The sequence below is a fragment of the Aquila chrysaetos genome, chromosome 9, assembly GCF_900496995.4.
Source record: "Aquila chrysaetos chrysaetos chromosome 9, bAquChr1.4, whole genome shotgun sequence".
NCBI lineage: Eukaryota > Metazoa > Chordata > Aves > Accipitriformes > Accipitridae > Aquila > Aquila chrysaetos.
This window is the reverse complement of record NC_044012.1, coordinates 23,794,723-23,809,505: the sequence shown is the minus strand read 5'-3', so window position 1 is coordinate 23,809,505 and position 14,783 is coordinate 23,794,723. Positions and strand designations below refer to the sequence as shown.

The window sequence follows — 14,783 nt, the reverse complement described above, 5'->3', positions numbered from 1 at the left end:
TTAGCCTTGTTCCCTTAAGGGCTCTCTGTTTCTCATGCTCCCAAGTCCTAAATTATCTCATTACACACCATAGACCCATATAGCTTTGCAATTTACTCTTAGTACCTTGCCCTCTATTGGTCTGTCAACTTATTTATATCTGAACCATTTTTATTTGTCATCTTTTATATTAATGTCATATTTAAAAGCTTCTCATGGTGCTTGGCCTGCAAATGGATACTTTAAATCAAGCCGAGGTAAATCTCTCTATAAGAAGAGTTGCTCTGGAAAGGGCACATTTATATTAGATTATATTCAAACTGTGCTGAAGGAGTGGAATCGAACCAAGAGAGAAAGATTATTTTTATTGCCTGTTTCTCCTCTAAGTGGCAAATCATTTCATCTGGCTCATTTTTTTTTTATTGGTACTTTCACTTCCGCCTCAATTGCCTTGCAGAATTGCTGTGATTTGGAGACTGACAATTTTACACAGATGTGTGTCTTTCACCTCTTGCAAAAAGAGTGTGCTGCTGCTTTGTTTGGAATAGGACTGCTAGGTGACATGTTTTAGGTTTGTTAAGAACTGTAAATCAGTTTTCAAACAAGAACCCTGATTAGCTGGTACAGGTCTAATTTGACAGATCTCTAGCATGACTGAATGCTGTTTTAGAATTAACAACTTGGGTTCAGTGGGTAATACCTGTTAGGCAAAAGCAAGATAAGGCTTTCAGAAAACAAAGTCATAATACACCTTGTGTATCTTACATTTAGGATTGTCATTTACATGGTTGTGGAGAAGACAGTAAACATTAGTGACAGGGTGACAGTGACTTCATACCTATTGTGGTATAAATGATTGCAACTAATATACTTTGTTCACATTAGGAGTAAGCATTAACTTTTGCTTTCACTACTGTTTCTTCAGAAACAGACACTTGATTTATGCAAGTCAAGTATGGGCAGGATCCAAAAATACCAAATCCTTACCTGTTTTAGCTGAGTGTATAATCCTGCACCTAATACTATTTTAGCCTCTGTGTCTTGTTTCCATTAGCATCCCCATACAAGGAGATGTAGTTGTGGAAAAAAAAAAAAGTACCAGCAGACTCTGAATGAAGTTTACATTTTTAGCCTTTGCTGGATTTTCTATAATGTGAGCTCCTTTTCCAGTGCAACTAGCTAAGAAAAACTAGGTATATTGGTATCACTAACAGACGACAAAGAGTCAGGAGCTGAACAAAAAATAAGTGTATGTCCAACTATTGATTCCTTGACTAGAGCTGAAGTAATTCAGAAGCCTGCTGTACTTCACATTGGGAAAAAACATTTCTGATTGATTGGTAGAAAGTTTAAAAAAACACATGAGAAAACACTTTCTCAGAAATTCATTTTGGTTACCCATGTTGTCTATTTGATTTTGAAATGTTTATTTAATTTTCAAATGAATGGTTGTATATTCTTTAGGGGCAGCTGAATTCATTATACTTGTATACTTTAGCCAGTAAAATCCCATTAATATATGTTAATACTATTTGCACATATATGTATCGACATATATATTTATACATTCTTTAGATACATATTTACCATATATATCACTAATTATTTTATTGAAAAAATATATTAAAAAGTTAAATGTTGATGGCACAGAAGTTATAACATGGGTTTCCACAGACAACAGGAACATGTATTGATGTAAAAGGGAAACAGGATCTGCAATGCATTAAAAAAATAGGGTTTGACCTGATATATATGTGGATTTATGTAAGTAAGATGTGATGTTAATAAAGTTGACTTTGGTCTCTCAAGTAGTGTCACATTAGTCAAGAATACAGCCCTTTGCTTTCAAACATTGCTAAAAATTGTAAAACACATTTGAACTTGTTAATACGTAATGTTGGTTATTGTAGTATTACTTTATATGAAAAACAAAAATCAACTACACATGCAGCAGGTGATACGTCAGGGCAGGGTGCAGGTCAGACCTGCCCCGCTCCGCGATCGTGGTGGCAGTGGTACGGGGCAGGCAGAGAATGGGGGAAACCCTGTGCCAAGGCAGCACTGGTCAGTGGGATGCTGCACAGCACGTTTTAGGCTGTGTCATTGTTGTTCTCCCATTTTCCAAGGTGCAGTGAGGAGCTTTGTGTCCTTGCCATACCCTCTAAGCCAAAAAGATATCAAGTGTTAGAGTGTCTGTTCTCTGGGGATGTTTGCTAATAAAGCACTCTCCAGCTGGCTGCCAATGACTGATTTTTAAAAATAACTGAAACATAGGAGGTTACAGAATCCATTAACCCCAGGACGTGTTATTATCCCTAGAACAAGAAACATTTTTATGAGCTAAATTACAGCTTTGACAACAATATATTTTAGAAAATAATGAATTGGGCCCTAAAAGTCATGAAGCTGGCTTAGAAGTCATAGATCTTTTTTTCTCAGCAGGTCTTAGGGTTTGTTTTTTTTTATATTCTTCTGATGTCTAATTTTTGACAATTTTCAAGTTTTCAAAAAGTACTGGATTTTTTTTCCCCTTACTGAAACATGGCTCCAGAGCTGGGGCTTTAAGGAAGCCAGAAAATATTGCAAGATGGAAACATGCCACAGTCTTCTAAATTCTGATTTAATGATTAAGACAGTAGAAATTAAACGTAAGTTTCTGATACAGACACAGCATCTAAGAAAACTGCAAGATTACAGTCCCCCGAGTATAATCAGGAGATGCTTTGTTTGGATGCTTCATCCTCTTTCACCGCTGAAAGCGCTGTCAGGAAGATGAAACTTCTACGTTCTGGCAGTTGATGACAAGGCAACTTGTGCTGGTACATCTCATCTAGCAGACGTCTGTCACCTTGACTGACCAACCATTCTGGTTCTCTCAGACTGCCACAGCTTTAAAAGGGAAACCGGGACTGGTGCCATTTAAATTACAGACTCTGAAACCTTCAGCCCGATGTTGCACTCTGCAGCAAAGGCACTGAACGTGCGTCACAGGCCAGGCGTGCCGTCAGCTAGGTGCGGAGGCTGTGGAGAGGCGGTTCCTTTTGTCCTCCTGGGAAATACCTACAGCTAGCAGCTAATCTCCATAACACTTTCCAGCACCTGATTTTGCTGAAATCTAAAGCTGCCAGTTTTTAGGGGCTTTCTCTTGGTACCCAGGACTTCAGTCATCCTTTCATAACTAAGCCTAATACACCTTCATGGCTGACAAGGCCAAAAATTATTTATCAGCTTTAAGTTAGGTGATTTACCACGTCAAGACTGTAGCTGTTATCTTGTGATTGAGCTCACGGTCTCTAAATCTGGAAAAAATATGGGATACTGCTATAGAACACTGACATTCAAAGTGGCACGGTTTGCAACAAACAGCAAGTGTTGCCTTCACTGCTGGCTTCAGGGGTTGCCAGGAATCCAGCATGCTTACAGGAAGATTTTCAGCTGTGCTGTGATAACCAGCCCAGGTGCAATTTGATTTTTAATGCACCTTTACCTCACCCATGGGGAAGGATGTCCATCCAGTAGGATGGGTGTGTGTTTTCTCTGGAGCTATGCAATGAAGCCTGGTTTTACTCCTCCTCTTCTTGCAGGAATGCACTCACACTTGCAGTTGTGGTCCAAGTGGGATACCCCAGCCCACAGATGGCTAGACAGGTACGACACTGGCTTCTGCATACTCCGGTTAACATGCTCTGTGCCTGAAAGATGAAATGCTGCTGCTGGAAAATCAATAATATTCATCATCATCATCATCTTTTTTGAAGTATTAACTTGCTATGGGTATGTCTGTCTGTCTGTCTCCTGTATGGCTCTGAAAGTTTGGCTGGCTTGAAATTTAACTTGGAGGCATTGTAATTAAACCTTGACATTTGAAGTAATTAATGAGCAAGCTTTACATTTTAGCATAGTCTCAAAGGAACAGCAGGGTGCTGACAGAAATGAAATAACTTTGTTAATTTAAAAGTGTCAACGTTTCTGTAAGCATGTGGTTTGTACTGCTGGGAACAAGCTCTTCAGAAATAGCACCGTAGCCCCAGTGATCTAAATCTTGGCACTTCTCTAAGGAGGGATTGAAGAGGGGAGTCCCACTGCAGGAAACTGAGGGCAGGAGTTAGTATTCCCCATCAGGGAATACATCTTGCATCACCAGCTCTGCTCCTTCACCCCAAAATCTTGGGAAGGTCCAGGAAGCCCAAGCTGTCAGCATCTCCAGGAGCTGTCTAGGAAGGAGGCAGATTCCAAACCACTGCTTAATATTTCAGCTGGAAACTGGATCTTATTTGCATCTATAAATAGCCAGAATACATTTCTTTCCCTCAGTGACTCTGGGAGGCTGTTCATCGTCACATGCAGATTCAGAAAGGTAAAGAATGATCATGTGTTTTGGCCAAAAGCCTCCAGGAGAGAGACACGGTCACCTGTCACGCAGTGACAGCCGGCGAGTGGGTACACAAGTCAGGATTGCTGCCGTTTTACTGCTTGAGCAGTGTTGAAAAGGCAGCAGTGTAAATACCGAGCCTTTTAAGTGAAGAGGTCAGGACTGGCACCATCTGTGATACTCTGATGATGACTCACTCCCTACAAAGTCACAAGCATTTTATGGAGAACCCTTGTGTCAAGCTCTTGGTGATAAGAGCTTTTGCTGAACTTAAAAAAGTAGTTCATAAAATCAGGCTCCTGAGGCCAATAAATTGGAAGCCAAATAAATGGCCTCAGATATTTTCATGGCATCCAATAAGTACTCAGCACTCATGAAAACCAGAAACAAGTTGCTTGTTTTCAGTGCCCTCAGTATGGACAAAGAGCCTAACTTAAGAAGTCAATTTTTTAAGTTCTTCTCCTGTATTAATAGATTTCTGCTGTGTGCAGAGTAAAAGATGCAAATGAGGGCTTAAAATGGATCCTGTATCAAAGCACACGGGTCTGGGCAGCATGTGAAGGTTTAGACTTCATTTCAGGCAGCAGTTCAGAGCAGCCTCCTCCCTAGCTCCATCACTCAATGCTGAGGTCTTAGAAATGAACCGCATTTCCACAAGTCACCTAAGCTGTTGTGCAAGATGCTCCCCTCACTCATTGAGATGCTCCCCTCACTCATTGTGTGTGCATTTGGAGCAACTCCTTTGGCTTTGGTGGGCTGATTGATATAAACCGCGTTATCTTGCTCTGTGCAATTAATCCTGATGTTAAGGACTAGCAGTGCGCTGGGAACAATTTATCAAGCTTCTTCCCATTTTTCTGTGCTCTGTAAACAGACACGTCTACAAGCCCTTACTGCATCATGGTTATGACAAGTGGCAGGCCTGGCTGGCTGCGTTCCTTCTCTCTGCATGTTTCTGCGAGGTAGGTCACAGTAGCAGCCGTCCCGGTCATAGCCGTGACCTCTCGTTCACGTAAACTCATAGCTTTATGTGAAGCAGCTAAGATTTTGAGATTTGCTCTAGTTGCCTACAGATCCCAACCTAAGCTGGGTGCCATGTGCTGAGACGGCATCTAGACCAAATGAATAAGGTTTGGGGTTGTGAGTTAGCTAACAGATGGTTTTAAATACTGACGTGAGTTCTAGTGAGAGGAGTCACGTTGCAAAATAACACTCGAGCTTCATGGACTGATTAGATTAGCACTCCAGCATTCTTGTATTAGCAGTGCTGTGTGGCCAGGTCCCCGCTGCATTAGTAGCTTGAGTGCTTGCAGTTCTTGACCTTCCGCCCATGCTGACGATCTGCTAGCTTGGGTTCAAAGTAAGCTTTGGATTAAGCTAGAAATTTCAATGGTTAGAGGAGAGACCTTTAGCTGACCTTTGAAGAAAATTTTTAGTTTCCCAGGACCTAGGAAACAGTGGCTGGGAAACAGCATGGGGTCAGTTAAAAGGTAAGTATGCCTGGAGGAAAGTGGCACTGCAGCAATTCACCAAATGTGCATAGGCTGTGCCAGACTCTGCCTCCCACTGCAAAGGATCCAGTACCCAACGGGCAGAGTTGTTTGTAAAAGTATCTGTGCACCACATCTTGGCCCTGGCCAGCTTTCTGTCACAGGCCATTAAGTATGACCCTGTTCTGCCATGCAAGCCATTGCATTAGTCATTGGATGCTCTATCAGTCATTCGTGTCTTCGGGCATCCTGCAGCTTCACAGGTGGTAGAACAGCCCAGTTCCCACAGGGATTAGGGATATATCACACAAGAAAATTTAGGGAGCTCTCATATCTTCACATTGATGAGGCAGGATGAAGGCAGAAACTGGAAGAGCCATTGATCTGCATGGCATCTCCTCCTCCTAGGACAGAAGAATTTGTAGCACAGATTACACCATCACTTAAACCAAGAACATTGCTTTGTGACTTCCAGCTATTGCTCTGGGGAAGCCCTGGGAAGCCAGTAGTGCCCAGTCCAAGGCAGGGACTGGAGTGTTAGAGACTTTTCTTTGTATACTCCTGATCCTTGCTGTTTAGAGCAAACTGATGGGACCATCAGAAAAACAGATGAACAAAGCTGAAAAAATCATACTGAGGACAGGCGTCCTGGATGGCCAGCTCAGTTTTGCTTCACTCGGTGGGAACAGTGCCATAGACCGGTGGCCTGGCAGAAGCTGTGTATCTCAAGGCTTTCTTTCCCCTTTTGAATTCCTTTTAACTTAAGTTTCACTCGAATATGAAGAAAACCTGTCAATGAAGTCCCACTAGTATTGGGTCCTTCATGCTCGCTCAACTACGCCTCACTGCTATTGTACAGAGCCAATACAAGACATGATCACACAGGACAGTGCATGTCAGACTCTTGATCTTGCCTTTTCCAGTATCTCATTGCCATCTCACTGAGGATGTTCTGGTTTGGGATGTTTACTGCTATGCCATCTCACGTATGGGAAGACTGACATTAAAATGAGGAATCTGCCAGCAAACATAAATCTGTCAGGGCACTGATCACAGAGCTCTCGCTACTGTTATTTTAATGATATTTAACAATTAAAGCACAAAGGTGGTAGTTTTAGGCTGGTAGTTAAAATTATTGATTTTGATTTTCTGACATGAATAAAACAGGCAAGACTGCGAAGGATTGGTTTCAGGATGGAGCGCTCCCTGGCAGCGTAATTCCTGCTGTGTCGCGAAGAGCGTCCTTCATTTCTTTCACAAAAACCAGCCAAACATCCAGCATCCCTTGTTTGTAAATCCATCAGGAAGGCACCTCCTCATTGTCTGGAGGCTTTACCTAACATGTAGAGGCACCGGCGTGTTGAGAAACCATAAATCAGATCTTTGAGCCATTTGTACCTGAACTTCCAGTCTCAGCAAGTGAGACCAGAGCCAGAGGCGTTTCATAACCAGCCCAGTGAGGGTGGACTAGGTCACCCGATCCACAATGAGCCTGCCACTAATTTGAAAGCTTTTGAGCATTGTCTGGGGGCAGATATCCTCAGTGTAACGATCTGTCAAACAGCGATGATTTCTGAGTGCAAAACCTGTGGCCATCTGTAATCCTTCCCATCTAATCTCTTCTAGCCTTTAAAAATAATTTCCATTCCCACGATGCCTGTAGGTTGGTAGCTCTTGGCTCTGTGGGATGGGAAAGACCCCTTCTTTCTTCTTTTTGTGCTAGCCTGGTAAGATTTTAGCATTAATGGGGGTTTTAATTGTTTTATTATGAAGCACACAGACAGAGCACCTTGGCAAGGGCACCCTTTAGAAATAGAGTCATCATCCTTATAATAGAAAAGCTAATTCAGTATGGATCTGTCCTCCAGTTAAAGGCATGCACATCCCTTAGGGAATGGTATTACCGACTGCCCAGACTTCTGCTTGTAACTGCTGTTTGCTTTTCCTGACCAATCCCACTGTCCTGCCAGTGGAAATGGCTTTTTGATGGCTGCTACAGTAACATCTCACGTGGGATCAGCCTTGTCCTGGGCCCTCCTCTAACAGTGGTGCTGTACTTCCAGGACTACTACATCATCCACTGCTAGAAGGACTCAGCTTGGAGACTGTTTGTCCTCTGACCTGCCCACAACCTAGTTGCTCTCTACTTTCTGCCTTCCTTTCTACACAAAACATAGCTGGCAGTACAACCCCAGGTTTGAAGTACCCTTATCCTTAGTATGGAAGAATCTACCAGAGCTATAAAACTCCTGTCTGGCTACAGAGAGAAAAATAAAGAATTGCAGGTTGGTGTCTGTCCATAGTGAAGGTAAGGGAGTGGAGCAGAGTTGTGAGAGCTGCAAGGATCTGTGTCTTGGTCACTTCTCATGTGTAGGTGGCTGAAGGGTGGCTGATACCCAATCTGGCGTAAAGCCTCCCAGTGAAACATTAGCCCACTGACATGTGTAAGCAAATCTGAGTCAGCAAGGTGGGTTTATTCTGGATCATCCCTTTGCACCATTGTTATAACATTGAACAAAGGCCTCCTCAGACACTTGGCTTTCTTAATACCTTCCCTCTCTTTTTATTTGCTGTCCTCTGTTCTTATTGGGAGGGAGGGATTTCACGTGGGATCGGACTGGAAGGGATTTTAAGGGTCCACTGATTCCAGTGTCCTTCAAAAGGTATTGAGCCAATTCACAAAATATCTCTTGGGTCACTTGGTGCCCTCTCCATCACCAGGCTGCTCCATGCAAACTCTGGCCAAATGGCTCCACTGAGCTGCTACAGCCCATGCACCAGGGCACCGGGGGTCATGCCAGGGAACAGCACCCTGCCACAGCTGCTGCAGGCAACACCCTCAGCGGTCTCCATGTGTGCTTTGATAAAAAAGCAAGGTTCCCATCCAGAGATGTATTCAAGCCATGGAGCTGGCTAAGTAAGCCACACAGCAGAATTCCCATGCAATAGCTCTACTTGCCTGGAGTCATTCACTACTGGCCGCGCAGTCCCAGGCCACCTTCTCTGAGAATGGCAAACACCATTGTCTCTGGGTGTTAGATGGGTTTGCTCACACGTGCTCACTATCTGCTGAAATGAATTCAACCAAGAGGAACATGCTGGTGGCCTCATTCTGCCAAGCGTGCTGGTACCCGACCCATCCAGGCCATACATGCCTTCGCCATGGCAGCCTCCGTTGCAGCTGCTGCCTCCAGCACAGAACCAAAACCATCAGTTGCAGCACTGGCAAGATTTGTGTCCAAGGCAAGATTTGAACCACCTGTGAGTAATCCTGTAAGACATGAAGGCGCCAGTGGCCAAAAGCTGTTTTCTCACAGAGTTCCTCAGCAAAGACAAGGTGCATCGTTCCTGCTGGGCACCCAGCCAGAAGGCCCGTCACCAGAACCCCAGAGTCAGGACCTTAGTGCAAAGGCCAGCAGCAAGGGGAGGAGTGTGATCTGGAAACACAAAAGGAGAAGCACAGAATGCCAAGGAGATGACTTAAGACACATGTAATTGCGCAACAGGGAACCGGGCTTGGGGAAGGAAGCAGCACTTGATTCTCAAACATGTCACTGTGCTTTGGTAACACAAGCTTTAATCAAAGCCTTCACACTGGCAGTGTTGCAAGTACTACACAGCATTTGTTTTTCTAGGTGGTAAACTGAGTGAATGTACCTCAAAGGCTGCAAAAGTCATGCTGTACAGACTGGCTCGGTTGGTGTTTTACTGTGGTCAGTAGATTTTTACCAGATGCTTTTACTTGTTAAATTTTCCTTGGTAGTAGGAGCAATCCAGCAAATAATATTAATGATGGAGCACCAGGAGACACGCAGCCAAGGAGATCACTTTTTTGGCTGGATCCCCTCCTGCACAAGGGAGGCTTTGTACAAGCTCACAGAAGTGCCGTGTTCAGCTTGCTGTGGGCAGAGCTGGAGGCAGGCTTCAGGCTTTGTCTCCGTGCAGAGTCAGGTCAGCTTCATTAACCACGGGGCTTAAAACTCATTAGTTCTGAGTTGTGGCCAGGCTGCTGGGAGGCTGTGGTTCCTCACGAGAGGTGCCTGTCTCCCAGCAGGGATGGTAGGGAGACAGCTGGTCCTTTGGGCAAAAGAAGAGGCTTGGGCTGGCCTCAGAGAGCATCCCATGCCACCTGTGAGAGCTGCCATGGAGGTCATGCTTCGTTGGCAGTGCTGACCTTCTCTGACACCTGCAAAATGGGACAGGACCGGTGTCACCAAGCTGGCCGACCCACAGCCCGTGGGTCAAGGACATGGGCTGGTCATGGTTCCACCAGCACTTGGTCTCATGCAGGTTGTCTTTGACCCCTGTGGATCCAGATAAGATGAAATAAGTCAAGTCATGCTCACAGTGAGTCAGGTGCCAGGCACCTCTGGCTCAGGCAGTGCCACTGTCAGGTGCCAGCGTCACCTTTGGATACATGCTGTTTGCAGCAACACCAGCATCATGGTGGAACAGCCTAGCTGGTGATCGGGGACCAGCCTCAGAGTGGCACCCCCATGGGGAGGGCAGGGTGAAACCAACCTCTCGGAGATGTTTTCCTGGCTCTTGCAGGGTTAAGTAGCCCCTTTTGGCAAAAGTCAACTACAGATTGCTGCCTCCCAGCTGATTCCCACAGCATTTCAAACACAACATCACAAGAGTCAGGGATAATACACACGAAAGACCCTTCTCAGTGGGACAGATAAGCACTAACAGAGTTATTGCAGGAACATAGAGTACTGAATTTCCTACGTGCAGGATTGGCTATATCGAGGGAGGAGAAGACAACCATGAAAAAAAATCCAAGGTTTCCCTGGGATGCCCCTGTCCTAAACATGCCATAGCATGGACCCTGCCCTTGCTGCATATAATAAACCCTGCATATAATAAACGTGTATTCACATGCTGGGAAGAAATCAGTTCAGCTGACGCTGCCCTAGTCCGTATGCAGGTTTAAACAAGCGCTCAAACCTGGATTTCCCTCCAGCCTTCTCCTAGCACTGTTTCCCTTCCCCTTGGCTGTCCTTATCCCCAGTATTGCAGAGGGCATCCAAGGGGTTGGTCTGGGCATGTGCATCCACAGCCACCACACGCCTCGCCAGCGAGAAGAGCGATCCAGGGATAACCTTCTGGGAGCATGCCAGCCCTCCAGGAGCCCCGGTGCCTATGCTTTCTGCTTCTCACCTGCTCCTTTCACCCATGGCTATTAAATAGTGCATACAAGGGGTACTGTAATTTTTCTTTCTCAACATTTTTCTCATCCTTGATGGAAAGAAGAGGGTTTCATATTCCTCTTACCATCCCACCTTCTCTGTCCCACTCTTCAAAGGCACACTTGGCCTTTCATGAGCTGGGAAGAGACTTCTTGTCCCCACTGGCACCACTCCACGGGTAAAGCCCAGTGCAGGCAGCTGTAGTTTGGTGGTGCCTCTGTAACAGCTCCTGCTACCCTCCAGGTTCCCTAACCAACACCGCCATGCACTTTGGGGTCCTTCAGTTTTTTATAAATCCCTTTAAGCAGCACCAGAGCTCCTCCTGCCTCCTGCTGCCCTTGCTTCTGCCTGCAAGTGGGGCCAGGATGGGCAGAGACCCCTGTGGGCACGCAGAAAGGAAGCTCCTGGGCAGGACAGACTGTCCCAGGGAGAAACCATCCATTAGTGCCCAGGGCAGGAGGACCTGTGCCTCAGAGTTCCTTTTTGTGCAGGCAGATGTGCTGCAAGAGCCTCCAACAGGCTGCTCCACCATGCAGGAAGGCCAGCAGGGTACTGCGAGCCACCCCAGCATCGGTGAGCTTACAGAGCGGCTTGCCCCCGCATCCTGCTGCCTGGGCGCTGCGGCAGCATCGGAGTGCCAAGCAGGGGGGGCAGCACAGGGGGTGGCAGGGTGTCGGCAGGGCCGTGATGGAGCAGGCAGAATGCAGCAGGATGAGGCCTGTGGAGAGGGGGTGGGAGCCAGGGAGCGGGGAATGTGCCCACTCAGTCTCCCTGTGTCCCTGCCTGCTGCCAGGGTTCTTGGGACGTGCAGCGCCCACGTACCAGGGTGAGAAACTGGCCCGGCATGCTCAGCACGGGCACAACAAACCCCTCCAGGCCGACTGCCAGCTGCCACCCAGCACGCCATCTCCCCCTCTCCCCACAGGCGGGCAGAGAAGGGGGGCCCTGGCTCCCCGGCCCCAGCTCTTTGTCTGGCTGGGGCAGTGAGAAGCCTCATGCTGCTGTGTCTCTGTGCCACCCCAGCGTCAGGTGAGAGAGGTGGTGTGATCTGACCCTCGTGCACCACACACCGTGCCACTGGCTCAGCCCCGTGGGTGAGCAAGCTTGGGTGATGCTGGCATCAGTCCCAGGCGAGGTCAAAGCTCCGGACAGCTGCAGCAAGGGGCAAGGGGGCATCAGAGAGAAGAGGGGAGCGGTGGGAAAGCATAGGTCCAGCCACACCCAGCGATGTGCCCCCTGTTTCCCTGCAGCCTGCGGGATCCAGGGGGCATCAGAGAGAAGAGGGGAGCGGTGGGAAAGCATAGGTCCAGCCACACCCAGCGATGTGCCCCCTGTTTCCCTGCAGCCTGCGGGATCCAGGCCAGCCCGTCCCCCTGGAGATCAGTGCAGGAGTTTGCGGCTGCAGACCAGTTCCCATGGGTGGTGGCACTGCAGGACATGCAGCGCAACCTCCTCGCCTTCGGCTCCATCCTGAACAAGCACTGGATCCTCAGCACCGCATCCAGCCTGCAGAGCAGGTCCGTGCCCTGTGAGGGGCCCTGCATCACCCCAGGCAAGGCTGAGGAATCATCAGGGCATAACAGCACCTCAATTGGCTCAGGAGGGTCTTGTTGCTGCCCAGCAGCTGGGCGAGCATCCTTTGGTCAGAGCGGGGGCAGGCAGAGCTTGTCCCAGGCTTTTCGTTGTACCCAGTCCCCTCTGTCCACCCCCTGCAGGCAGCAGATGCTGGCCTTGGTTGGGCTGAGTGACATGAAGAGGTGATGGGAGGACCAGCCCCAGTATTCGATCAGCTCTGTCATTGCCCACGAGGACTTCGATGAGGTGATGCTCTACATTGCTCTGCTCAGGACAGCTGCACCACTGGAGTTCAGCAGCGTCGTTCAGCCCATCTGCTGCCCCCACGGGAGCCTCCCTGCCTCAGACCTCATGAACTGCTGGGTCTCGGGCTGGATCCATCTCACCGCAGGTAACCCCTGGCTCCTGCGGCAAAGAGGTCCCTCCAGCAGGGCAGAGAGCTGCATTCCTGGTCCCTCCTGCCAAGAGCCCCAATGGGAGGAAGGGGAACAGGGCTTGTCCTGGGAGGAAGAAGCACCCATTGGTCAACCATCCCTGTTTTTTGGAGGCCAGGGGCTGCCCAGAGCCACAGGCTCATGGTGGTCCCTCGGCCAGGCAGGGGAAAGTGCTGCAGCAACTTCCTGAGGAAGCTTTCTGTGGTTGACGTGGATCCCTGCCCACTGAAAAGGATTGCTGCAACTGCATGCTGCAGCCACAGGGACACCGACGAAGTGGCAGGCTGTTTGGTAGGGGACACAGAGCACCAACCCAGACCAGGCAGACATTTAGCCAAACTGCCTCCTCCCTGTTCTGCTCATCTCCAACTCCAGGCTGGGGGAGCAGCCAAAACACTTGTTGGGCTTCTGCTCAGTTCTTAAGGTAAAGATCCCTTCTGCACAGCTTGCAAATAGCAGGCGTGGGAGACTGAACGTGTGATACCCATCTCTGCATCAGCTGCAGGGTGAGCATCTCCCTGCAGGCCTGTGGGTGCTGCTCCCAGTCCCTGGACCTCTCCCACTGCTGAGGCCTCCAAGGGCCTTTGATGTGGCCAGGGTCAAAGATGCTTGGGAGGGAAAACTGAGAGGGGTTCCTTGTGGTACATACCAAAAGATCAGGCATAGGGCTGGGCTGATGCGGGCATGGACAGCCACAGAGGGCGATGCTGGTCACTTTGTCTGGGGCACACAGGGATATCATCAGCCCAAAGGCACCCAGACCCCTGAATCGGTGATGCTTTGGTGCCAGTGACGATAAAGGACCAAACTGCCGTGATCTGCCCTCCTCTCAGCCCAGTGAAGGCCACAGCCACCGAGAGCAATGGCAGGAGGGACACTGCTGAGACACAACCCTGCCTTTTTTGTCTCTCAAAAGGGTGATGCCAGCAACCCCATCATGTGCCAGATTAGAGGGAGTGAGAAATGAGTCCTGAAAGGCATTCTCAATGAAAGCAGCATGCGCTGCTACAGACCATTCCTGTACACCCCAGTGTCCTACTACAGCCACTGGATCTTGGCCACCACGGAGAGGACAGGACCTCCTGCATTCCCCACGCTAGTCAGGGTGCAAGCTGATCTGCAGGCTCCACCCAAAGCCTGGGAAGAGGCTTTCAGACCAGCAGTGAGGATATTTCAGGAAGTTGGTTGCAACCCCAGAAGGGAAAAACAGACCCGAACTCATCTGAGGCTGGGCCATCTGAGATGATTTACGACTCCTGCAGTGGGAAAACACTTCCCATCTCCAAGGGACACTTACACTTGCCCCAGGTGCTTGGGAAAGGGGTAGCTGCTCCTTTCTTGCTGTTTTGTTTCTTTAGGTAAATGAAGTATGCTTTTGCGATCAGAAAGCCTGCTTGGTTCATGCATACCACGTTGAAATGATTTGCCCTATATGCTTACACTGCTCCACTCTCTTCTATTGTCAGTGCACGCTTGGAGATGTTGAACTCCCACATATCCCACACAACTCCCTCTGGTTCCTCCTGCATTAAGTGATCACCAGGGCTTGCCCAGAGAGAAATGACAGTTCCTGTGAACATGTCAGATTTGATCACCAGGGAATAATTGCTTGTGGTGAGGGAGGGAGAGGGGAGCACCCAGAGCACAGCTGGCTGACCTAGCAGGGCCTGCAGAGGGGCCAGGCAGCAGGGCCTGGTGGAAGCCAGCACATGCTGGGACAGACCGAAAAGATGGCCTCACA

General features: G+C 48.2%; 1 protein-coding gene across 1 annotated transcript in view; it reads left to right on the top strand.

The window, feature by feature from the left end:
• The window catches only part of PRSS54 (serine protease 54), a 34,450-nt gene extending 21,656 nt beyond the window's left edge, over positions 1-12,794 (top strand). The window contains exons 6-9 of the mRNA XM_041125899.1: positions 3,564-3,627; positions 5,226-5,313; positions 11,525-11,606; positions 12,379-12,794. Coding sequence (XP_040981833.1) covers positions 3,564-3,627; positions 5,226-5,313; positions 11,525-11,606; positions 12,379-12,794 — 650 coding nt within the window. The remainder of the gene's footprint in view (positions 1-3,563; positions 3,628-5,225; positions 5,314-11,524; positions 11,607-12,378) is intronic.
• The last annotated feature ends 1,989 nt before the right edge of the window (positions 12,795-14,783 follow it).